The sequence below is a fragment of the Amblyomma americanum genome, chromosome 11 (assembly GCF_052857255.1).
Source record: "Amblyomma americanum isolate KBUSLIRL-KWMA chromosome 11, ASM5285725v1, whole genome shotgun sequence".
NCBI lineage: Eukaryota > Metazoa > Arthropoda > Arachnida > Ixodida > Ixodidae > Amblyomma > Amblyomma americanum.
Genome location: NC_135507.1, coordinates 12,084,965 through 12,111,715, shown reverse-complemented (window position 1 = coordinate 12,111,715; position 26,751 = coordinate 12,084,965). Strand labels below are relative to the sequence as shown.

The following is a 26,751-nucleotide window of genomic DNA, read 5'->3' as shown; positions in this document are numbered from 1 at the left end:
GCAGTTGGGCGGAGCTGTTCTTTTCGAGCTCTCGGCTAATTTAATCCATTCATAGTACACATTTGAAGGTACATGCAAGTGGGCGAGAGAGCCTGGTCCAGTGGACCCCGTACCTCCGGAAACATGCGGAAGCCGTTGAAGCGTCGTGCGTCGGCTTTACTTTCAAGTTGCCAACTTTAAATGCGAGCGTCCTTGAGCACCCATCCGTTTTTTGTGGCAAAAAAAAAAATAAATAAATTACCTGGCCCTTGCAATCGTGGGAGACCTCGACACCGCCTGCTGCACTGTGCAACCGCGCCGTTCAAGGAATCACAATCCATTGGCCCCAAATCCCCGGCCAGCCTCCGATGGACGCGACGCGCCGACCTAGTCCTGGCCCCTCGTGACTCCCCGCACTGGGGTTATGATATTTAATTTGCAACGGCTGCTCACGGCGGAAGGGGGAAATGACCCGCCGGCGCCTAACCTAACTGTGCTCCCTCAAAAGCATCGCACGATCTGTGGGACTGAGGTCGCTGAAATGCAGGCCGGAGTTTTTGCGAGAACTTCGTCGTCGGGTTCGGGAACGGGATCCATCGTAACGTTGGCAAGACGCCGGTACAAGCGTAAACGAAGCGACGGTAGAGACCCCCGATAGATACCTTCAACGTGTGGCGGCGGTAACTTTCATTTCGGCTGCTGCTAGACCACACCGCTAGCCACCAGAAATCATGGAGTCTGCATTTACGTCACGGTTCACGTCACTCCGTCTTATGACGTCATAAGAGTGCGCTGTGGCGTCATAAGAGTTCTGCGAGTTTGAATCGTAGCAGCGGGAAAAACTTTATCAACTTCGAATCCAAGTTATTTTGAAATAAATGCGCCTTTCGCTCCCGGACAAGCAGCAACAAAGCCATAAGCCATAAAATGCCGAACTGTGAGATTTTGCTAACAAAAAAATATTTGTCAGATAGAGTTCTCCTTACTGTCCCTTTAAGCATGTTGGCAGTGGTCGTGTGAGAGGGATTAGTCATTTTCGCTCCCAATCTCGAGCTCATCAAATCGCTTAGGGGTCTGAGGACCTGCTTCTTTAATAGCATTTCAGTGTAGAGTATGTTCTATAGCTTTTTGGTTTAAACTCTCAAGTACACATGCTGGCTTTCTAAGCATACACTGGTGCAGCCAGGCTTACCGGGCGTACAGCAGCACGCCGAGCTAGCCACTGCCGCCCTCTGTGCCAGGTTTGCAGAGTGCACCACTCCTGCTGGAGCTCTCGTTAAAAGATAATCACGCTGTGACGTTATCAGCGCACAGCATCTTGCAGTGTGGAAGGTGCTAAACTGACGAACGCGATGAAAGCGTTAGCTTTTCTTACACAAATCGGGGTTAGTTCGTTATGCAAGTGGATTCACTACGTGAGTAAATACTGTACGCATCAGCATACATGCCAGCAGATTCCATATCGATGCACTTAACTGATGCAAAAAAAAAATTCACTTTTGATTCACTCAGAGATGGCGTGCTCCCTATACATATACATAATAGTTATGCCAAAATCTGCAAATTCTTGATGGCTGCTGTGCAGTCATGAACAACAGTTTGCAGGATGCAAATTTGGCAGGAAAAAAATTAATTTCTGTGTTGCCTTGGTAGCCAGTCAGCTAGTATTCGATCTGTGGATTATAGCAGGCATGTCTCCTCATGTATCTATGCTTTTGATTGGGGGCCGCCGCTGTGGCTGAGTGGTTATGGCGCTCGGCTGCCGGTCCGAAAGATGCGGGTTCTATCCCGGCCGCGGCGGTCGAATTTCGATGGAGGCGAAGTTCTAGAGGCCCGTGTGCTGTGCGATGTCATTGCACGTAAAAGAACCCCAGGTGGACGAAATTTCCGGAGCCCTTCACTACGGCGTCCCTCATAGCCTGAGTCGCTTTGGTACGTTAAACCCCCATAAACCAAACCAAACCTATGCTTTTCATTGGTCTACTTTGCCTGGCCGCTGAGAAATAGATTTTTTTACCCGGAATCCACATCGCGCAAACTTTTTCCCTTGACCATACATTGCAGGAAGCAGTACGTGGGCATATATACCATAACTTTAGACTGTCCTTTGTATGTTATCACACAAATATATTGAATCCATGGTCTGGCTTTAGGGTTCAGGTTTGGTTCCCAAGTTTTGTAGCCATACTCAGGGCCCTGGATTTTTTTTAATGAGGTCTTGAAGGCCTAATATGGTGATTATTTCTGCGCACACTTTAGTCTTTATGTAACTAGAAGATAAAGTCGCACTGTCAAATGTTTTAATGAACATCCTGGAATGGTGCTGTTAGCCTGTTTAACCTTGGCAACACTCATTCATTTGTGCAGATATGCAACCTGCTCTTCCCAATGACTGACGAAGGCAGCCGATGCGCTTTCAATGTAGTCCACGTCTTCAACGGAGGACCCACACAGGTGCAGCTCTCAAGGTCCTGCATCTGCCTCGACCCTGAGGATGCCGCCAACTTCTGGGCCGTGGCCGGCGACGAGTCGTACAAGCAGGTATGGTTGGGGGAAATTGTACTCGACATGCAGTAACAGTGGGTACATTTCGTTTAGGCCTTGGACTTTCCTACGTTTATTCTAAAAAAAATTCAGCCTTTGTATTTTGCCATTTATTTCTCTAATTGGTGTTTTTCGGCTGGTTGCAGGGTGCAAATGTTAAGCGCCGCACTTAAAAGTGAAAAAATTTTCAAATCCAAGGAAAGAGGTGATAGAACCAAAGGCCACCAGTTTTATACGTTTTATTAACCTCTTTGGTGCAAACGCTATTTGCAATTGGTTGCATAAGTTACAGTCGCCGACTGATTTTTCGGACTCGAAGGGACCCGGAAAATGGTCCGAATAATCGAATAGTCCGAAAAATCCGTGACGTACAAAAAAATCACTTTATTGAGATGAAATCGGCTTAAAAATGTCACTGATTTTACCTTGCGGAAAATTTCTCTTACTGGCGACGATTTGCACCTGTATTTGCCCCAAAGTTGGGCTTTCACTGTACACGCTAGACAGCAAGGTCACCGCATTTAGTTGGAATACTCCCCACGCTTTTTTGACCGGCCCCGTGGGGCCATGTTGTCCACAACCGGAGTGTGCACCACGCCGCTCGTCAAACACACGCAAAGACAAGGCACTTTTCGTTCAAAGCGGTGGAACCGCCGGACGCAATCACAAAACGGCGAACGGATGTAACTTCGTGAAGACTGAGCACCACACGGTCGACGCACTCAGAGAAACCCAATTGACAAAACGGTGAATGGCGAACATATGAGACCCGCCATGGTGGCTCAGTGGTTAGGGCGCTCGGCTACTGATCTGGAGTACCCGGGTTGGAACCCGATTGCGGTGGCCGCGTTTCGATGGAGGCGAAACACAAAAGCGCCCGTGTGCTGTGCGATGTCAGTGCACGTTAAAGATCTCCAGGTGGTCGAAATTATTCTGGAGCCCTCCACTATCGCACCTCTTTCTTCCTTTCTTCTCTCAGTCCCTCTATCCCTTCCCGCCGAGATGTGAGATAGCAGGAAACCCTAAATAGTCTACAGACATTTGAAGTAGTACGGACCAGTTTCCTATAATTTAGCTTGTAAAACAATACAGGGTTGACAACAGCATTTACTGTGTGCTGGCAGTAACTTTGTAGCCCACCTCAAGCACCTTCAGACTGCATTCGCCCCACTCATCTCGCCTGTAGGTCTTTTAACACTGCCTGAATTCCTCCAATAGCTCCGTTTTCACAAAACGGTAAACTATTTTTGCACGTGGAACCAGAAGGAGTCAACCTTGAATTGAAAGTCATTGGGGCTGCTCTGCTGTATGATCGCATGCATTTGGCTGACCACTTACCACTCTCGCTCATCAGGTGAACGGGGCCTGGGGTGTGAAGACTCTGTGCTGAAGCCCCGTTTTGAGAGTGGAACTTTTTGATGCATTTCTGTGCTTAGAATTGAAAGAAGGGTATGTTTTTGGTGAAAGCGTTCCTCGGCTAGCATGAACATGCCTAGAAACAAGTTATGTTTCAGTTTTAACTGATTCCATATTTTTTTTTTGTTAGCAGATGTTAATCAGTGTTTTTCGGTCAAACCTGGAAGGTCCACGACCTAATTATGCCCCAAGCCGTCTGCCCACCGGGAACTATCTGCGAGTGGAATTTTTAGAGCAGTTCACTGGTTTTGAGAACTTTTGAAATATGTAGCAGGGGTCTGCGAATATTCAAATATTGCAAATAATATTCCAAATATTCTAAATATTTAATTTCTCTTTCCTAACTGTTCATGACTTTTGTTGTGGCACTGTGCATCTTAACCCTTTAACCATCAACCCTGAGCTGTACTCGTCATGGGAGATTGTACCAATATCACCAATGACAATTGGCACTCGCCTGGCCCGATGTTGTGCTGCTCCCACCGCCAAAGATGAGTTACTGTCAGCAATTGCGTTGGTTGCGATTTTCAAGACTAGAGGGCGGTATAGTTCTCCATGAAAAATGCATTTCGCACTTTAGGATGTGTTTTAAGCCTGACAAAGTTGTTTTCGGAAAACATTTGTTAAAAATTTGGCAATTTTGGCACCTTTTTTCGAGAATTAACTTGACAGTTAAAGGGTTAAAAGGTGACCTTGGAGGCATTCTCACCGCTGATTAAAGCCATAGACTATTAAGGGAACTTCTTTTCTGTTCAAGGGAGCCAACCCGGTCTCCTCAGAAAGTCTTTAGTTGGACCTTGCAGCATCGCCGGCTTTTTTCGAACGTTGAAGAAAGCTACGTTGTTGTGCATATGTGCAGGTCCTCGTATGGGACGCTTCATCGGGCAAGCGGATTCACCAGCTACCAGTCACGAACCCAGTGCTAGACGTGTGCCCTGTTACCACTCCGGTCGGTTGGGGACTGGCTGCCCTTGCCAAGAGCACGCTATCGCTTTATTCCTGGAAGCAGCCCAGCAGCTAAGTGCCGAGCGTCAAATGGCACGTCACTCGGTGGGTCAACAGGGAGTTAATAGAGACTCAAGCACATGCACTCACAGAACGGACCTCTTGGCATGCTGTTGAGCATGTTTTCTGCTCAGTGGGGCCGCTTCATGCGATATTGTCAAGTTCTGTACATAAGGAACTGTCATCACCTGAAATTATTGTCCCACCAATGGATTTATGACAAAGGAACTATCATTGTGTGTCATTGTCTTTGCTGTATGTAAACTATCTCTTGTACAGTATGACTTTGTTTTTGTTTTGTTTTTTTGCTCACTGGTTAGCTCATCGATTTCTCATTGAACAATCTTTGTCGCAATGATGAACACTTGATAAGCCAAACAGAACCCACTGTTCGGACTTTTCTACATAAAGGTGAGTGTTGCTTGATCCTGTGCATGTTGAAAGTACTGTGACGTCAGCGTCTCATGGCTTCATCGTGAATCGCATACCTTGCAGCTGAAAGGCCCAGCAGTGACATCGTCCTGTGGCTTTGTCGTGAACCTTTATGGCTGGAAAGTGCAACGGTGGCACCATCATCTGGTGCATTCGTGAGCCGTGCTGTACCTTGTACTTACAGTATGCATGATGAAGCAGCGCTGGAATGGTGTTGTGGTTGAACAGTTGCAGTTGAGTGTTCCAACAAACAGTTTCCAGGGCGATGTTGTTTGAACCAGCCTACGAAATAGCCAGTTGCTGCCAGCTTTCAATTGTAGACAGTGGGTGCAGTTGCATAGTTGGTTTTTTTGGAGTGCCTTTTTTGGTTTACCCTCTTGGTGATGGGAGCCAAGTGGTTGACCACAGCATTAAGAGCGCTGTTGTGAAGAACTGGATGTTGTGAAGAGTATTGTTCACTTCCTGCAATGTAGGATGTGAACTGGATTTTCCATATGTAGCATAACAATGTCACCAATGTCATTTACCTCGGAACATTGTGACACCACACGTGGTACTGGTGGAAAGTTGCAATCACTCCGCAGAACCTTCACTGGGTCACTTAACCCTGCAGAACTATCGTTAGTGAAGCCTCAACGAAGGACTCTGTTGTTCTTTTTTGGGTGCAGTATAAGTATCGGATAGTGTACAGCGCTAGGAGCTGGAGTGAATCAATATCACCAAATGTAGCACGGCACTTGTACACATTTATAGGGTTGACACGTGTGAAACTATTGAATGGCAATGATGTGTGCCAGTGCTCTGTGACAAGAGATATTTAAAGCATCTAATACTACAGTATAGATAGTCAGGATAGACTTATGGGACACCCAGTACCACTGCACAGTTGTTGACACTGTTGTGCGAGTCATTCATTGCTTACGTGCGCGTAGGAAATGTTCATTCTCTCACCATGTCCTTGAAGACCATTTCTGGTGCCAAAAAAATTTAACTTGAAGCTAATCATTGTGACAAGCCAGGTAACCTAGCAAAAGAAACAGCGGTGTGCAAGGATTATTTTCAACTTGACTACTTTGGGTACTCGGATTGCCCCTCTTATGCCTCAGTGCAATGACTTACTTAGCATACTAGCTGTTGCAAGCGAACCTAAGCCTAATATAATAATAATCAGAGACTAGTGCTTGCCGTCAGTAGTTCATATCACTTTTTAATTTAGAATTGAACTGCCCTGTTACAAATTGGAAACTTCAAGAAAAAAAAATGGACACTTATTGTCAAAGTGCTAATAGCATTTTACCCATATTTATGTTTTGGCTCAGAGTTCTTCATGGCCTGTCCAAAGTGCGTTTTTATTTATTGATTCGATTTTAGACTCCTAGATGAGCTCTCCCGTGGTTGGCAAGAGTCGGGAAGAGACTCCTTGTCACCTGTGAAAAATTCCAATTTCCTTAGTTGCTGGTAGATGCTTTTGTGTGTTCAGGTTCAGCGAGCCTGTGTTGACACAAAAGCATCATAAATTACCACTGCTTGCTTTCCAACCAAAGCAATCTCTTATGCGAGGCTGGGTCTAATGTCATATGTTAAGACAGAGTGCTACAAAAATGTTTCCCTTTGTTTTATTTTAAGCGTGCTTTCTTGTCTTCCGTATCGCCTCCCCCCCCCCCCCCCCCCCCCATTTGTGCTTGTATTTTAAGGTGGGCTTTACTTTGTGACAAATCTACCTGCTCTTTTTCAACATTCGCAGCAACTTTGGCATGCAAGTTTCCATTTCATGTTGGAACATTACTGTAAATGTGTATGTGGGAGTTTCAATGTACATAATATATACAGAGCGTTTCCTCACACCTCTTGGTGGAAAGCAGGGAAACTGTAATTGAAAAGGTGCTGTGGGGGAGCATTATGGTAATCACATAAATTTAGTGCATGTTTGAACAGTTACTGTTGTATGTCATGTGTGTATAAGAATCGCATGCACAAAGGTGTGTATCAATAAAGCGACTCGTGTGCGAGCCTTTTTTATGAGATGCTGTCCTGAGGGATGTTACTTTAGAGACTATGGCCATGGTGGTGAGTAGCAAAGGAAGATAGCTTTACCCTAGGTGCATGTGTATCCAGCAAACTACATAAACTGTCGTGTAATGATTAAAGCTCTTAGGAAGCCGCCGCAATGGCTCAGTAGTCGTGGCGCTCGGCTGCAAAGACGTGGGTACTATCCCAGCTGCGGCGGTCGCATTTCGATGGAGGCGAAATGCTAGAGGCCCATGTACTGTGTGAATGCACTTCAAAGAACCCCAGGTGGCCGAAATGTCCGGAGCCCTTCACTACGGCGTCCCTCATAGCCTGGGTCGCTTTGGGACGTTAAACCCCCGTAAACCATAAAGGCCTTAGGTTTCTACAAATCCACAAAAAAGTGCGAATTTAAGCATTTTTTTTTTTTGCAGAATTGTGTTTTAACAGCCACATTTTCATTTCTGATGCTACTGTTGCTGCAGACATGAATAGGAATGAGTGCGACAGAAAATGAGGGCTTTAAAAGAAATATAATTAAAATGAAATCTCAAACTAATCGGGCCCAACCATTACCGAGCACCCCCCCCCCCAAAAAAAAAAAAAAACGAATGGAGTGTTACATTATGGAGCATGTTGGCATTACTTAAGCACCGCTTCCTATGTTCACTACAATCGAACAAAGCCCCGTCTTCAGTACTTTAATGTGTGAGCCTTTCACACAAACAAACTTATGCAGGGTATGTTGCTGGGCTAGTTGGTAGTTGTCGAACATCATGGAATCGCAGTGCTGGCAGACAAAGACAGAGAGAGAACACACACAGCGCAATTGTATGTGTGTGTTCTCTCTGTGTCCTTGTATGCCAGCGCTGCGATTCCATGATGTTCCACATAGAAGCAGCTGCCATGTCACTGCTACTAGGTGTTTTGTGCTGCCCAGACCTCTGCCCGTTTACCTTTCTTTGCTTTAACTGTTCCACTCAACTCTTTTAGTACCTTCTGTTTCTCAACGACCAGAAACTCCTTCTTTATGTATCCACTGCCACCTTCTCGGTACTTGCACACTGCGTGCTTTGCCTCAAGGTCGCGAAAAATGTGGCTTCTCATAGCAGCTCTCAAGCGTGGTGGCGAAGGTCACTTTAGCTACCTTGGAAAGCTCAAAAAAGAAAAGCGCATTATACTCGTACCTTGGTTCTGAATATAACACGAGGTGCATACTGAAGCATGCTTCGAAGTCTCTTGCGGAATTTCGCGGATTCTTTGTTCTTAACTCAAGAAATTTGAAATATTCTCCTGTAGAAGGTTAGGCGCATTAAATACATGACTTACCTTTCGTCTTATATTTGCTTGACTCCTGCTGAGATGGTGGCGGCTGAACGTTGTTATACTTTGCTGCTTTAAGGTTTTCTCAGCAGGGGTGACTTGAGCACACATTTGCTGTTGACACATTTTATTTCACCTTTTTGCTGTCGTGATGTTCTACACAAATCCAAGTGGACGGCATGATAGCTCTATGCGTTGTCGCCTAAAGCATGATAAGTGCAGCATATTACATATACGTTGATGACCTCTAAGAACAAAAATGCCTCAAGGCTGCGTCCTAAATGAGTCTGCCGTGAAAACATGTTACACGGTTGGCAGTCACTTCAAGCTCTATTTGCAAAACATTATTGGAAGGCTTAAGGCAGATACTTTGTATATACATGGATGTGCTGCTTTCTTTGTGATCGTTGATTAGCTGGCAACGTGTTGCTGTACCAATTGATGTTTCTGGACAATTTCCAAGTTTTTGTTGAAGCATGTGTTGGTTTTAGTGTCTGCCCATCTTCGTATGGAATTTGCGAGGATGTGATGTTTGATGCTCCCTCCTTGACGAAGTTCGCTTCATCATAGTCAGTGCATTGGAGATGCAGTTTGTTGCCAGCCGTCAAAGTCTGCAGCAGATGGTCACTGTTGAAGGAAAATCGTCATTCACAATCAGTTTTATCTCTGCACTACAAGTAGCTTGCTCTTTGTAAGGTGGCTTGTTACAAAAGCTTTGTTTAAAGAACATAGCCTATACAATACCACATCGCTGCACTTCTTCCTGGTGGCTTTTTAAACTTCTGGGTGCATCGTTTACTAATCGTATTAATGTAGCACACACCTTGGAAAGTGTGAAAATACAATTGCACTGCCGTGAAATATATTTATGGAAAACGTAAGAAATGTGTCATCATAGCTAAAAACAAGAGGTGCCAAGGCATTACTGTTTAAAATGCGAATAACTGTTCATGGCCTGACAGCAGGGCACTGCAGGACACTTATCAATCTTTTGCATGGAGTTGGGCTAAAATTATGGCCTCTGAGATCGCAGCACTCATGCATGCAATATTTGAAGTAATGCTACTGTCGTGCAAGGCCCCCCAGCTGCCATTGACAACAGTGTAGTTGCATATGTTTGAAGTCAAAGTTATTCCCTTCTTCATAAAACAGCAAAATGAATGTTGGTTAAACACAACTGCTGGTATCAAAAATGTTTAGCTTGCTGACGATTGTCACTGCAACTGTAAACAGTCCACAAGCACATAAGATACAGAAGCATTTGCTTTCCGTCACAGGAACCATGCTCTATAATTTAACGACAAACTGCAAGGTGAACAGTAGTGTTTAATGCCCCGAAGCGACAGTGGAGGGCTCCAGATTAATTCAGACTACCTGGGGGTTCTTTCACATGCAGTGACATCGTTTAGAACGGCTAGGATTGAACCCGGGTTCTCCGGCACGGCAGCCGAGCGCTCTAACTACTGAGCCACCGCAGCGGGCTTAAATTAAAAGGCTAACTTGCTGTAGATTTCCATCAGTTAACTCAATCACCGAAGACAGACCCATATAAAAGCAGCACACAGTGGGTGCGCATTTAAATGTGTGCCTCATTAAATTTATTTATAATCAACGAAAATTACTTGTCAAGGGTGATAACTGGAGATTTCACCAAACCAGGTGGCTGTCTAGCCCAACATTTTTAGATATCTAGTCACATAGTGGGCTTGGCAAGCTTGAGGTATGACAACGCTTGCAATGCCTTTTTTTCGTCAAAAAATTAATTTTGCATTTCTATTTGTTTTTATAACACCAAACACTTCTACCTTTTGAAAAAACAGTAATGGTTCTATTTTGTGCCATTTAAAATTTATGAGTTAAAGTGTTACCTGCACTGTGTCAAATGCAACGAAAAGAAAAAGCAATGATAAAAGGCAAGCTGCCACTTGTGCAAAAAAAAAGGCGAGGGAAACACCCAAAGAGGACCTCCCTACAAGTGTGGATTCCTTTAGGACTCTAGGACTTTGCATTCTTATGCATAAAGAGCTTGTAATCTTCAATCTTATTTTTCTCAAAATGAAAATTTGCTCCTTTTTGTGTTACATCAACATGTACAAAGTTACACCCAGTCAAAATTTTCATTTGAAACTTTGCATGTTTATCTATTACTTATTAAGGCCTATAATGAAGTAGTATAGAAATCCACTAATAATTTGTCATGTTGCGGCCTGTTATCTGAATATCCAAGTTCTCGGAAAGAAAATTCTTGTGTATGTTTTCATTTTTTTTTTGTGATAATTGCCCATGATCTCAACACAGGCTCTTTGTGCTAGTACTGGTTTCAGGCTGCTTTGTTATTTTGAAATGGCACGCCTCTGATTGGTGGGAGACATGGGTGGGAGCAACCTTTATAGATTGTATATTTATGCCTAGAAAAAAACGTCTGTAGTGTTTCCGAGCAATAATCTATCTGACATGCTTAGCCCAATATTTCGTTTTATTGTCCATTAGCCACCCGCTCTGCGTATCGGTCGATACTAGTGACAACAGTTTTGAAAAGAACGAGTTGATTCATCATAATCAGCTGAATTTCCACTGACTTTCCTGTGTTGTGCTAGCCGTGGTAATCGTATTTTAAGTCCATTATTTACGCGAAATTCTGTATAAAAAAAAACACCCTATAACATTTATAAAACTACACACTTAATGGCTGGTGTCTATGCAAAGCATGAATACTGTTAAAAAATATGTAATATTTAATGCTGCACACATGCGGTGGTTCACTGAAGACACCCGGTTTAGTAGCATCATGCTAACTTCATGTTCGATCGATGAGGCGCAAAATACAAAATTGAAAAAATAAAAATCTTTTTCTCTGCGAACAAACGAACTGCAGGAAATAATTACATGGTGTGGCTCTATTATTCCGCTGCACCATGGGGGCTGCACTGGTACTACATACAAACACTGTGGACTTGAATCATTCAGCGTTGACTCCTGGTTTCAAGAATGACTTCGCTGGCTGAGTGGCGTCTCTACTTGTACTGCAGGCTTCTGAGTGGTTTTGTGCTGTTACCAAATGCGTTCTGTTCTTACCTGCTTATGAGTCCTTGTGGCCCGCTTCTTTACATCTGCGGAGGAATTTGGAAAAGAAGAGATTCATGAGTTGCTGCGTTCAGCGATTAAATGAGAAGCTATGAGAGCACCTGGCCAAGAAATATATTATGTGGCTTGCAAAACGACACGGCAACTTTATTAAGGCCAAAAGAGGTCGGTGTTTTTGCCCTCATTATGATACGGGTTCCATCTATACTGGTCGACAGTATAGCTTGCACTACATTGCTGCAAGGCGCTTTTCGAAGACTCCCAGTCTGCTTGTTCTGTCACCAAATTAATTCGCCGAGTTCAGCGGTGCGGCCTCAGTTGCATTGCAGAACGTTGCTCACATCTCTGTTTTGAGGGAACGATAAGTTAAAAAAAACTTATCGTCCTGATCTCTTATCTGTGCTGAAGCCAAATTGGTCAGAGTTGCACGAGGGCATGCCGACAGTATGTGAAGCTGAAGCCTTCAGACACTTTTAAAGATTTTTTTTTTGTAAATTTAGCAATTCGATCAGTCAGTGGGAGCTGTACAAGCCACAGGACATCCCCTGAGTGAAAGCCAACTTACTGACAGGTATTTTAAAGGGACACTGAGAAAAGTTCTATCGATACTGTGGTTATTTCTGTAGCCAATTCTGCGGTTCATTCTGGCTAGGTTGACGTTTGCCCGGCAAGAAAAAAAAACTCCTCTATTGACCAGAAAAATGGATTGAATATTTGTATTCGATTCAAACTCGATGTCCTCACCGAAAAGTACTTTTTAATCACCATTTTGAACTGAATGGCAGGGTTGCCTAGCATCAGGGATACGCGCGCAAAAATCTATTCTGACACACCCAAGTTTGCTTACTAAAATGGCAGGTTGTGGTGACAGCTGCATTTAATTTTTAAATCATTTCTAGCGTAAAGAACTCCTTTTTTCACTAAAATTAGTGTCTGTGATTAGAATGCGGTACTGTATCGGTACAGACCAACTTCAATTTGTCTTCAGTGCCCCTTTAAAGCCTATCTGCCAGAAGTATGGTGACTAGAAGGTCCAAGTGGTAATAAATTTCATTTCAATGTAATATCTTCCAGTTCCATCTCTTATACTCCGTTTCATACATCAGGTGCAAAGCTGTGAAAGGTACGGAAGTAGTCTGTACAGAAAAATAAAGGGAGGCGTGTTACTCCGCGCTTGTTCTGTCACCGAGTGGTCTAAGGCACGAGAAAGCGACAGCTTGTTGTCAGCTGTGAGTGCGCATTTAATCAAGCTGATGACAAATGTGTCATCTATTAAGCCTGCAGGCAAAGCCTTTAATATGTTTCGCTCGCCACAAGCAGCGCACTACTTTGGTCACGGATGCAGGCAGTGCGAACAAGAACACTAGCTTTGACAGCGTTGCACCTGATGTATGAAATTAAGTACAGTAACATTTAAAAAAAAGCTGGAGCCCTGGAGTCAACATTTAACCAACATCCCTCGTGTGCCATATATATTTAGCATTTTGGTCTTCGACAATACTTACCGTAAGCGATAATGCATGTGTCCAGCCATGTGGACAGGCGCATTTTAAATTTCGCTCGATTTGCTAGTGGCGGATCTTTGCATAGAGCTTATTAATATTACCTAGAGGGGAAGCTGGCACCACCGTCTATGCGAGTTTCTTAAAGAACACCTCATCCACCGTGGGAATGGCAGGAAGACGAAGTTTCGTATTTGGATTGGCTAGTGTTGGATCGATAACGTGGATTCTGCCTCCGAACACGTAGCTGCGGTGCGATGCTCTACTCTGTGCACAAATTAACTTATTTTACAGTGTGTTTCTCACTTCAATAAATTTAACGCAAGTGTTAAGCTGGTATGCAGACTTTTACAGCATTTCTTCGAGGTTTGCCTCAAGAAGTCATTGTTACGGCTGTATCCACGTTTCATGGCCAACAATAGCCGAGCCTATTGCGAAACCTTATCTTCCCACCAATCCTGCACCTCTCTACAGTGAATGAACTATCGCAGCACCAGCTTTCCCTCTAGGCCATGCCTCGAAGTAATTTTGAGAAACTCTATGGATCCTAGGGAGCAATTAAGCAATTATCATAGCAGTGCAAGAAGACATTATAATTTAGGGGCTGATTAATGATTCGCATAATTTGAAAAGAAACATTTCCTCACTTTCATTTCCAGGTGCTCATTGCATCCGCCATATTTAGTCAGCCTTCCTACTTCTTCGTCTGGAGCCCTTTTTTATTGTTTTCTTATGGCGTCGAGAATGTGACGAGCATATGCAGGCAGTTGAAAACGAGGGAATAATTATAAATTATATGAATTAATTCGCTTTTTAAACCTACATGTACTCTACTTTGGGGTGAGTACCGCAGGTATAAATTTTGCATAAGCGCAGTACTATGTCTTAACAATTTTTAGTGAAATGTTTAGTGAATGATTTAGGCAATGTGCCAAAGGTCCGACATTGTCCAAAACATTTTGGGCAGGGCGGCAGAGGAGATGAAAAATGTCACTCGGGTTGTTAGGAATGTGCACACGTTAAACTGCAAACCTCAGTACGGAGAAACCCATGCTATGATTCTGACATAGAAACCGAGTCAACGGCTGGAAAAGAGGCAATAAAAGTCATAAGGGAAACTGAAGCTATATGTCTTGACTGTTGAATTCATCGCTTCCTTTTTCTGTGGTGAGAGGTGAGGGTTCAAAGTGAAGACACCACATGGATGGAACAACACACTTGTGGGATGTCATGCTTCGAAAAAGAACGCTCACGCCTTCTGCATCTCACGAGTGGAAGCGCAAACTGCCGCCGCCAATCTCGCCTTCGGGACGTCAGTGTAGCAGAAAACTCGATTTTGATTGGTCAGCGAGCTTTATCACACACCAATGGCGGAGATGCCTGCTTCGATCTAATTACTGCGCTACGACTGAAACAGGCAACACGCCAATCATAAAACGGTGCCAGCCATTGCCAGCTAGGTCTCGATCGTCAGCTGGACAGCTGCAGTTTCTTCTCCTGGCGTTTCTGGCTTTCGGTTTCTTGGAAAAGTTCTTCAGCTTCCCTTTGAGAAATATTTGGTGCTAAACTAGCAGTGGCGTTACATTCAGCTTGGTTCAGATTCAGTTGCGTCGACACACCAGAAAAATTAGTTGCGGCACGTTTCTTCACTTGGTGTAGTTGACGCACGCTTCACCGCAGCAGGTAGTTGAGTAGGTGAGGCTGTCACACGGTGCCTGTTGGGAGTCTACATGCGTGGCTGATGAAACAACGAATGACATTTGAGCCTTGGTAATCAGTGCTACAAGCGCAGTCAAAGAATTTTGTAGAGTTGGTAATGCCGCTGAACCACTTGAGAGTACAGCATTTTTGCATAGTGTGCCGCTATCGCCTGTCGCTGTTGTAAGCCGACTAGTGCGCATGCGCAGATGGCAGTATGCATCAGTTGTATTCGTTAATACTATGCTAAAATTCTCTAGTAACTGTATACGCAAGGGGGAAACAGCATGTGGGTCACAAGTAAAGGCGAGTGCTGTAGTAGGTGACTGTGGGGGATATGTGAACAGTGGGTCTTTGAAACGTGGTGGTATAAGGTGGATGATTACGAAGTATGGATAAATTGTTAAACTCGTGTAAATGTGAGCAGGAAAAGCAGGAAGTGTTGTTACTTTTGTGCCATTTTTTTTTTCGTTACTACTCTCTATGTGCTTGTGAATATCGCAACCAACACGCAGTGGAATGCGGTTAGTGCGAGTTAATGTCAAGCTTTTACCTGTGTACTGTCAGAATGCCATGTTATGTGGCATCGACAGCTGCATCGTCATTGGGACAGCCCTGCAGGCACGTGAGTGGTGTCTTAAGCCCTTTAGCAATTAATGGTCTCCCTGAAAAAAGGTGCAGAAATGGTTCAGCTTTCAGTGCATTCTTTATATGTTCAACTCATTTGAAACGCTGCGCTTGGCGAGTTTATTTCGTGAAATGGACACTGAGGTAAATTCCATCCAGATTTTATTGTCAGTTAAAAATCGATTCTATCGTCTTTCTGGCTATGTTCGTCCGGCAGCAAGACGCATTTATTCTGAGAAAATTTCATTTAAAAATTTTTCTCCCTCTCGGTTAAAACTCGAAGGGGACTCCGTGATAACTGTTTTCAAGTGAATGGCTGTGTAGCTTGTCCTCTCGGATTTCTGTCCCCAAAAATTTGTTCACTTGTTCAATTTACTTGCGGAATCGGACGGTGGTGGTGCCACCTGTATGTCACTTTTTTTACTTTCTTTAGATTATAAAAGCTCCATTATCAGTGAAAGTAGCGTCGTTATCGTTATAATACAGTAATCTACCGATTCAGGCCACCTTCAATTTCTTCTCAGTGTCCTTTTAGGAAAAACACACTTGGCTGGGATAAATATGTGATGGATTGCATTTTGTCGTTTGGATGCAAACGAAAGGAGCCAGTGACTTGTGAAATTCTTGGTCGTGGCAAGCTGGTTAAATTTAATTCATTTTTCACAACTTTTTTCTTTTGCATTTTTTCAGTTTACAGCACTAGAGGAAATAAGTACAAAAGATAAAAAGGAAGTGAAACAAAAAAGCACACACATTATGAAAAGTTTAGAACTTCGATATGGTAACTATATATCATTTGTATTTGTTTCGCCTTGCACCTAAGTGCCTCCAAAATATTTTTGTACCGACAAGTTGCCTGACCTAGGTCTTAAAAATGAGTTTCTTTGCCATATGGGGCTGATATAAGCGTATGTTTCTTAATTCCATGATTGTGTAATAGCGACATTCTTTGGGAAAGTATTTTTATAGAAAAATAATATATGTTATAAATGATGCTCTTCCATACCCCTCGCGTGGAATGCATGCTTACAGAATGTGTGTTTGTGAACACATACTTCGTCATAACATATGCCACGTGCTTTTATGGCATGGTCTTCGGGTAAACAAACGGCCCTTAAAATTAGAAGGCATAACAGTGTCATGACTTTCTAAGTCTTGTTGCGCTTTGTGAGGAATAATTTTGTGGCATCTTTGCTGGTATCTGGTGTTTCGGTGTTCTCCTTATACCTTGGTAATAATCACTTGAGGGCACCTGACACATTTCCTGACACTTCGTATTCCTAACATTGTGTTAGCGATCTCATGATGACCTTCCTTGTTTATAGACGTGTCTCTTTATGGTGTTTATGCTCCTTCGTTGTAGTAGATGCTACTATACGCGCATCCATTCGGGGACTTTACAATGAGCACTGAAGTGACTGAGTGGAATCTTAAGAGAAAATTTCATTTACAGCAAGAAAACATTCCAGCACGAATGACATATCAGAGCTAAACTGAAACAGCTAATTAAAAAGCAGGAATAGTGGAAATGAATGAACTGCATCTGGTGAGCTCCGGTCACCCTTGACCACACTCATAACTTAAAAATAGTTATGATTTGCGCACATGAGAATGGTTCATACCGATTCCTAGTATTTTTTACATTGTTTACTTTTGTACTGAACAGTGTTGCATCATCAAATGCTGCATTTCTCTCTTGTTTCCCATTAGGCTTATTGTGTTTTCAAAACCAGCTCCTCTCTATAATGTTTTGGCCATGAGAAATGCCAAAATTAAGAAATATAAGTAATTATGTCTTGCAATCCGCTTACGTCTCGCTAGACTGCCTTGACTGACCCAAGTGATCCCTGAATTAAGTGATTTCATCTGTCTATGTGTCCTGCTTAATGTTGCACAATTGTAAATGAGCAAGGCACAGGTGGCGAGCACCATTATAGTCGGACACTAGCTTACACTAAATTATAATATATGTATTTACTTTGCTTCGCACATGAGAAGTGATTAAAGGGACCCTGTGTTCATGGGAAAACTGCTCTGGGAAAAAAAATCAGTATACTTATATCTAGAAAGCAATCGCTGGCATACATTTTTTCACATTATTTAGAACTGTAGTATTACGACGGAATCAAACGCGAACAGAACACATGGATATAACACAATTTTCCCCCCTTGTTATACTTTCGGATACAAAGAGAAACCAACTGCGGACGAGATTCCATACCGTGACCTTGGGCTGTCTCGGCATCTTAACGCCAAAGCCACTGAGTTATGCGGGATCTCATACATATGCCGAGCTTTCGTCTTGAAGAATAGAGAATTTTAGAATATCGTTACTGTGCACCGCTACCGCAAGCCAGGCACAGCGCACGCGCAGATGACTTGAGGTTGCGAAACGTGCGCTAAAACTCTCTAATAACACGTGCAAATTTTCGCGCGCGAGTACGGCCCGACAGTACATATAGCTGGCGGCTGGGAGCTGCCTCGGTATCTGAGGACGGCGCGCTCTGCAGGGCGCTGTGACGAGCACGCTAACCCGCGCGCTGTCTCTTATATCTAGGGCGTCGTGCTCCCGCGGTTAGCTCGGCCCTGAGGGGAAGTCCGAAATAACGCCGACCCCATGTGCGTCGGCAGGGACCAGAGCGAAACTCGGCCAGCACAATTCCTAGCCAGCTCGCTACCGATGTGTTACGTTCAGTAATTAATCACGCAAGAATAACTCGCTCCCTGCGTTATATAGTGGGATGTTTTGTTATTACAACATATGGCTCAGCTTTTTTTTTCAAGATTGTGTAAAAAAAGCCTAGTTTCTCACAATCCCGTTGCAATCACGTGAGCGCATGCTGTCCCGCCTTTGATTATCGTGCATAAAAATACGCATATTCGGCTTTTTTTTTTCTTAACTCAGTGCATTTTTACTTTTGTTATACGAGCCGCTGCCGGTTGCACACGCATGGCCTCGCATCATTGAGTTCTGTTAGACCTCATGAAGTAAACACGCCTTTGCTTGTTCCTCCAATTCGTGCGACATGGCGTACTGGTACAGCCCCGCCGCGGTGGCTCAGTGGTTAGGGCGCTCGACTACTGATCCGGAGTTCCCGGGCTCGAACCCGACCGCGGCGGCTGCGTTTTTATAGAGGAAAAACGCTAAGGCGCCCGTGTGCTGTGCGATGTCAGTGCACGTTAAAGATCCCCAGATGGTCGAAATTATTCCGGAGCCATCCACTACGGCACCTCTTTCTTCCTTTCTTCTTTCACTCCCTCCTTTATCCCTTGCCTTACGGCGCGGTTCAGGTGTCCAACGATATATGAGACAGATACTGCGCCATTTCCTTTCCACCAAAAACCAATTATTATTATTATTATTAGTACTGGTACAAACAAAAAAATTATTCCCTCCGCCATAATCCATGTCACTCATGGCATAAATGGAGCTTTGATCATAGCTGAATGTACACGCAAGAGCTGTGTGAAAGCAAAGTCGAATCGTGAAAGTCGAGGAAACTTATTATTAGTTCTACTTCGAACGTTTAATGGTAATAAAGGGTTCAGGCACCTACAAGATATATGATAGGATAGGAAAACTTCTAATATCCAGCAGAAAGATGGAAGCTAGAGGGCTACCCACCTAGATTACGGCCAAAAGGTATTTGCATTCGGCGGCGGCTTCGGCGACTAGAAGAATAAAATTACTTTAAAAAAGAGATGAATGAACCTCACTGACATTCGGGCAGTAACCGGTTCCTGCGCGCTTATAAAATCTTTCATTTCCACTGAATCGACCTCTACCACATTACGCGCTCATTGATTGCTTTATTTATTGATTGATTGATTTTTTGTCGATGCTTGTTAGCATTTTGAAACAGAAGCGTTTAAAATTTAAATAAAAATTGTCCCTCGACATTCTTTTCGCCTCTGTCCAGGCGCGGACAGTGGACGCGGTAGCATATTTTGTTCGTTCAACAAATTTTATCGCAGACACCCTCAGAATTTAACTTAATACTACCTCCTGAGCAGTACCTTTTCATCACGTCGACGATCGTCCTGGCGGGTCATCTTAAGTAAGAACAAGGACAGAAGGAGAATACACAAACAACAGGATTGGCCAGTCGGAGAAGACACAAACAACAGGATTGGCCAGTCCTGTTGTGTCTTCTCCTTCTGTCCCTGTTTTTTGCGCTGCACTACTCTGAGTTAAGATGAACCACCGACTAGTCCACACCAAGATTTTTATAGATCCTGGCGGGCTGCTTTGTAAACGCACACCCTAACGGTGCTCCGCGACTCCGCATACACTTCAAATGCATCGCGACTGCCTTCGGAGGAGCGTGTGAGGCGTCACCGCGTTGTTCCGCTCCAGCTGCTGTCTCGCCGTGTTAATCGATGTTCGGCTCCCAACAGAACCCCCCCCCCCCCCCCCCCCCCCGCACCTTATTCCCGCCTACAACTAGCCGATTGTCTGGCGCTTCTTTATTTTCGGACCCCGTCTCTCGTCGCACTGCGAGTGAGCAGCTAAAAATACTGCCCCACCGACCGCGACCTGCGAATAAGGGTGGCCCAGGAGAGAAACGCTGCACTGGGACGCGGACATAATACGGTAGGCTCTCTCCGAGGAGACCCTCCCGTCTTACGTGATACACAGCGAGCACGACGGGCCAGAGCCAACTCAGTGCAGCAAAAGGCCTGAGCGGTAGCTCAGTGGTTAGGACACTCGGCTACTGAGCCGGAGCATCCGGGTTCGAACCCGGCCGCGTTTCGATGGAGGCGAAACGCAAAGGTGCCCGTGTGCTGTGCGATGTCAGTGCTCGTTAAAGATCCCCAGGTGGTCGAAATTGCCCCGAATCCCTCCACTGTGGCACCTCTTTCTTCTTTCACTCCCGCTTTCCTCCCTTCCCTTACGGCGTGGTTCGGGTGTCCATCGAGATGTGAGACAGATAATGCACCATCTCCTTTCCTCAAAAATCAATTTTCAATTTTTCGAACTTTTTGTTTTTTGGCCGAGTTGGTACATTGGTTTTGGTTTTTTTGGGGAAAGGAAATGGCGCAGTATCTGTCTCATATATCGTTGGACACCTGAACCGCGCCGTAAGGGAAGGGATAAGAGAGGGAGTGAAAGAAGAAAGGAAGAATTAGGTACCGTAGTGGAGGGCTCCGGAATAATTTCGACCACCTGGGGATCTTTAACGTGCACTGACATCGCACAGCACACGGGCGCCTTAGCGTTTTTCCTCCATAAAAACGCAGCCGCCGCGGTCGGGTTCGAACCCGGGAACTCCGGATCAGTAGTCGAGCGCCCTAACCACTGAGCCACCGCGGCGGGTGAGTTGGTACATACCGATATTGTAAAATGTTTCAGCGCAACCAGGCATAGACCACACGAACGCTGACTGTTTAATAATTGTTTTTTTTGGGGGGGAAGGAAATGGCGCAGTATCTGTCTCATATATCGTTGGACACCTGAACCGCGCCGTAAGGGAAGGGATGAAGGAGGGAGTGAACGCTGTCTGTTTCCGCTAAACTTTTTACAAGAAGCTGTAAACGCCTAAATCGCACCCTGACCCATGTCCAATTTCAGCGTATGTTTTAGTACAAACATTTAAACCTGTATTTAGGACATCGTAGATGGCATTTCGCGCAACACATGTGCGTGCCACATTAAACGCGGGTCTCTTCCGCGTAGAAGGTGCGTCAGAAAGCGCGTGCCTTCCCTAGCCGCTTATGCTAAGCCTGGCGTGACCTCGTATACAGCGCGTGATGGAGTCGGGCCGCGCGTTCCCTGTTTTCATTCCGAGGTCCGTGCCAAGAATTCTTTCCTCGTCTCGTCGTTCACTCCGCGAAGAGAGGTCCCGGCGCCGACAGAGTATTTGCGCGTCTCGCCTGGTGCCGCTGCTACTGCGTTGTTGTTTACTCCAGCTGGAGTTCAACGTCACGACGAATCCACCGCATTCACGCACTAGCGGCAGCTTGCGATGCCCGGATATAAACCGCCTTGTTTACCCTGGCTTTGCTCGTCATGGCTCGATTATGCTACTGTTGTTGACGTTGGCCCCATGCGCCGTTGCTTCCCGGCTGGAAGCTATCGGCTCTACGGTTACGACGAGTATTTCCGAATTTCACCAGCGAGTGAAATCTTTTCAGTGATCAGTTGAGGCTTGGAAGGGTGTTCTTGTCAAAATTTGTCGGATTATTTTATCGGCTTGCTCGTGCTAATTAGGCTGTAAATGCTTCGTCGGCGAAGTGTGGCTTGAATTAAAGCAGGAAACGAAATGTGATAAGAGATTTGCTTTTCCTAAATCTCAGTGTCATGGCCGCTTTGAGGCGCACCGGCCCTCTCTGCTTTGTCCAAGTATAATTTCCTGTCGAACTCTTTTTTTTTTACACTCTTTTCATCCCTTTATCCGCTTCTGTTTAAGCGGAGTCGAATACACACGCACCACGAATACACCTTTAGCGTCCACCATCATTTCTTCTTACAATGTCGGCTGCGTAGCCAGATTCTCCCTCGAGATCTTATCGTCCGCATACGTGAAATGACGTCATTACTGCGCAAGGTAACATGGCCGATGGCAGTTGGTCATATGGCCCGTTGGTTGCAATAATGCTTGCAGCTGAACCTCCGAACACATTACCGTGCCACATTTTCTGTTCCACATACACATACAGCTGACATTGAAAATTGTTTCACATTATGCGAACGCTCTTTCAGTTTTTCTAACAATGTGCGTATATCAAGGCCCTCAATGCGGCGCCAATCATGCGCGGGTCATCTTTGTGGGCGACTGTGGAACGCATACGTCTGGCACACTTCTGCTTTATTTTGGCTTAATTTTCCGTCGTCCTACGCAACTGTGATCTGAATGATGTCTAGACTTTGACGCAAAACGAACCTACCACCGTCGCTGAACACTTATGCATAAGCCCAGTTAAAGCGATTAGATTGCGATGTTGCGCCTACTGCTTTGTAATATTTTTTTAGTTGCCTCGTCCGCTTCTATTTCTTGTCCGCCGGTCCCTTGCACTACCTCTCAACATGGAAGCAGCTCATAGCACAGCTGGCATTTCCTCTGAGGCAGATACTGCGAGCCTTCATACCAAACCCCGACCTTCCTCTCCGTTTTGAGAGGCCGTTCTACGAAGCCATTCCTAAAGAATGCGCCGGAAGAGCCTTGGTCCATATTTTTAGTGGCCTAGAAATGGAAGGAAGGACAGGAGAGGAGGAATACGCCGGGAGCACCATACTTGAGGAGAAGAGGGCTCGTCCGACGCTGGCGGCGCACAGGTCGTCTGTGCGCGCCTCTCGCTGTACCCTCTCCATTTTCACCGACTCCGAGCACACGTATAGCGAGGCTAAAACGGGAGGACCGAGATGTCCCCAGCAGGTGGAGCGGCATACATTCCTCTCTCCTGAACAACCGTTGTGCCGCATGTTCTCCTCATATCATCATCCTTCAAGCAGGTCCTCTTAGCACCTCCAGCACCCCCCTCCCCCTTTCTCTGCTCCGTCGCTGTCTTCGGGTAGGAGGGCGAAAGCTAGTTGTCTTGGTTGTGAGGAGAAAAACGCAAGAAGCGACGCAAAATGTAGTGCATAAATGGCAAGCAGCCAGGCCTGTTTTTAGCTTTCGTGGTGAAAACCGCATGAGAGATTTTCTTCGGGAACTCTAGTGCCCGCCGTTGCGTTGTCCTCTCTCGTAGTTTGCCTCACGCAACGAAAAAAAAATTCGGGCTCATCTACTGCCAGTGAGGGTGCCACCTAATCGGAGGCCAGCAGATTCGTCTGTTCTCTGTTAACACCCTAACAGCTGTCATGGCAACAACGTAAACTGGACGCCATGCTATATCGTATCGCAGTGGGTTTCGTTGACAGTGACCTATTGTACCTCATCTAACCAAATACAAAGGCGCCAACAACGCAGGTCAGATCCGGTAGATGTAACTTTATTTTTATAACCTGAGCTGTATAAGGAACGTTAGCCGGTTCCCAATGGGCGTTGAAACTCTGTTGACTGTCCCGTGGACGTCCCATGGACGTCCTAAACGTCCACAGGACGTCCAATGCAGTTTCGGTGCCCGTCGGGTTACGCGACTTTCGGCATCTGTGTAGGTACATCAGGGGCACAGGTTGACCTTTGAGCCTCCCCACAATCCATGCGATTCTCTTACCTGGCACCACGACATCTCTCGCCGGGATACCGCCAGTTCTGTTGTGCCGTGGCCCACTTTTGCCAGTGTTGCCTCTTAACCACTTCATTCATAAGGAACATCGTACTGAGGTGGCATTAAGTGATCAGCTAAGCCTGAAATTCGCACTATCTTTCATGGTCGCCTGGCAACTTTTCCGCCCACATCGCAGCTTACTGCTACAGCGCTCTGGACAAACGCGTCAACTGTCGCATTCTGATTTACACACATTAGCGCGACATAATTTTGGGGCTAAATTCCATTCCCACATTATTAACGCCCTAAAAAAGTACTTACTGAGAGATGTAGAGGTCTTGGTCGTGCTTAGTTTGTACAAAGTGACCGTATCAGAAGGATTAGATGTATTTCGCTCCTTTTAATTGCGGTGCCCGGCCTGTCCCGTAAAACCGTGGCTTGCTCTTTATGCTTGTTGCAGTAGGCGAGATGAACACACAGAGTGAATAACTGGGCCAGTATGGCCAGCGCAAGAAAGTAGAGACGCCGTAGAGGAGACGTGAGCGCCGCGCGGTCTTATTTTGCTCCTGCGCGACCTCTGCGTTCCTGTTCGCTCCTAGCCCGTTCAGAGCCTGACAGATGGGTTTCGTGGCTCGGAGGAAAGAAAAGCAACAAAAAGAAGATCAAGAAGACAGTGGAGAGAGTTAGGGAGAGCGGCGAGTCGTTTATTTTAAGACCCGGGCCCGACGTTCTTGGCTCCCATAACGCGACCAGCTATAGCCTGATTTCCCAAGCGCTGCTTGTTTGGGTTTGCAAGGGTTCAACGCGTGTCCATGGCCAAGTATTTTTTTTCCACGGGGAAATAGCTGCCGCTGTGACGTGTTCGACCAGGTGTGCGAGACGTAAAGCGATGACTCGTGATTGATGGCAAGCCGTGAATGGTGTTACCGGAAAAGCATTTTCATTCAAAACGGGAGCTGCGCCGTACCTTATGATGCTTAAACAGATTTTCTATTAGAGAGCCACGCGACAGCTTACGAATGCGAACAGTGGATAATGTGGGAAATAAGCGTAACCCCGCTATTTGAGCATGTTGAAATGCTGAGAAAAAAGGTAGTTTCGCGCAGCTCGCGAGTTTAGAAAGCCGAAGTTGAAAACGACTTATGGTTTTTTACAATTGTTTATACTTGTCTTGTTCACAACAGCGCTCTGATTCCGAAAATGTTGCGTTAGCGAAAATATTGCGTTTTGGAACAGTGCAAAAAGACGAGGAGAATAAAGAAAATTTCGCTTCAAATATTGTTCAAAAAAGGCTTAACCTTCGCCAACTTGCCCAGTGTTCAGTTATTTTGAAGATATTATGATTATTAAGCTATAAAAGCTTATAAGAAAACAATTTCTGCAAAGCGACAGTAGCTATTTGCAAATTAATGAACTCAACATGATTATCCCTTTGCTCAGCTTTCAGGTTTCGGTTAGAGAAACCTCTTCTGACTTTTGTTGTTCCTTTACTGTCAGCTCGCTACACATATAATATATGTTCATATATGTTGCTATAATTTGTAACCGTCCTAGCTGATTTTTTATTTGTTTGGTTGGTTATTTTCCTCAGTGCATCATCGTGGTTTTGTCGAGTGGTGTGATCTTAAAGTCTTTTGCAGAGTTACCGTTTTGCTGGAATATATCTACAAATACTGTCATCTGTGCTTTCATCTGATTTTTTTTCATCATTCTGTTTGTTCAGAATCGCCGCATCTTCAGAGTGGTGAGGAGTAAAGGTAACAACTATCATCGCTACTACCTCACCCGTACCAAAATTAGCTTTCCCTCACTACTTTTATGTCTAACAGGCAAAGCACGCTTTACAGGCGCATGTAAATACGCTGTCGATTCTCAAAGAACTGGAATGTACCATATTACTCAGACACTGCTCGCACGGAAGCAGAAGTTACAGCCGACAAGAGAAAATCAGGCGCTGAATGCTCAAAGCATCTCGCCCGGAGAGCAGGTTATTTACAGGCTTGCCCCTGCCAATTTCACAAGCGTGGTAACGCGGCGTATAGTGTGCCATCGGGCGCCTGTCAGGCGCTGACTTCTTTAAAGCGACAACAGCGTTCAGAATACGGCTCCTAATTTGCTGACACCACATACGGCTTCCAGTTTGGAGTCAGCAAACTCTAAAAAATAAACGGGCATAAAGCTCGACTTCGCGCCGTTGATGCACAAAGCGTTCGAAGGGTGCGGTTTTGAAAAAAGAAAGCGCTGTCAGACTGCGGCTGCTTGGTTCAAATATAGTGCTTTCAACCCAAATTCGATGTCAACCTCGTGGATGATCCAGCAGTATAGACTCGAGCACTGTAATTCCATCCCATCTGTAGGGAAAGAACGACACACTTTGTGCTCGTGTGCAGAGCATACTTTTGAAGACGGCTGTATAAAGACGCGTCACGAAGTGGTGCTGTGTATACGATTCTGCAACTTCTGTTGCTCAGACAAAAAGTGCGGTGGAATTGCTGGTGATGCAACGCAGTAAGTAGAGGGCACCTTCATTGCTTGCACCAAAAATTCTGAAGCATCGTTATGCTTTCAGTACCAGCTCAAAAACCGCCACACTGTTAGCAAAACATTGACGACAGCGTCTCTGATCATCACAAAACAAGCTTGCTCTAAAGTACGTTGCTCAATAGTCAGCATAAATCATTCTAGTCTACCTCACTTTAATAAATGACCCTGTATGTACTTACCTAATTTGCCTTCAATGCGTAATATTCCACACCACATGTGGCCGAAGCGAAGTAGTGAAATTATACCATGGCGGGTGCAATTCATTGCGCTGCATGCGTCCTACGTAGCCTAGTTGACAGCTTTTGAAACGCAGCCTATTTTAGAAAGTGTCCGTTGTTGCGAAATACTCATTCATTTTTTTTGTTGCTTGCCAAATGCAACCCTTGATGTAGTTGCAACAAGTTTCTATTTCGCGCGCATTCGTTCACTCGCCAGCAAA

General features: G+C 45.1%; 1 protein-coding gene and 1 long non-coding RNA gene across 5 annotated transcripts in view; one reads left to right on the top strand and one right to left on the bottom strand.

The window, feature by feature from the left end:
• Window positions 1-7,398, top strand: part of LOC144110911 (E3 ubiquitin-protein ligase rfwd3.S-like) — a 44,603-nt gene extending 37,205 nt beyond the window's left edge. The window contains exons 14-15 of the mRNA XM_077643976.1: window positions 2,347-2,520; window positions 4,799-7,398. Coding sequence (XP_077500102.1) covers window positions 2,347-2,520; window positions 4,799-4,960 — 336 coding nt within the window. The 3' untranslated portion in view covers window positions 4,961-7,398. The remainder of the gene's footprint in view (window positions 1-2,346; window positions 2,521-4,798) is intronic.
• Window positions 7,399-8,816: 1,418 nt separating this feature from the next.
• The window catches only part of LOC144110559 (uncharacterized), a 34,112-nt gene continuing 16,177 nt past the window's right edge, over window positions 8,817-26,751 (bottom strand). For 3 of the 4 annotated variants that reach the window (XR_013309866.1, XR_013309867.1, XR_013309868.1), the window contains 3 exons: window positions 15,544-15,655; window positions 11,782-11,816; window positions 8,817-9,333 (listed from right to left, as the gene is read on the bottom strand). This is a non-coding gene — a long non-coding RNA (uncharacterized LOC144110559). The remainder of the gene's footprint in view (window positions 9,334-11,781; window positions 11,817-15,543; window positions 15,656-26,751) is intronic. The other variant, XR_013309865.1, reaches the window with a different exon arrangement.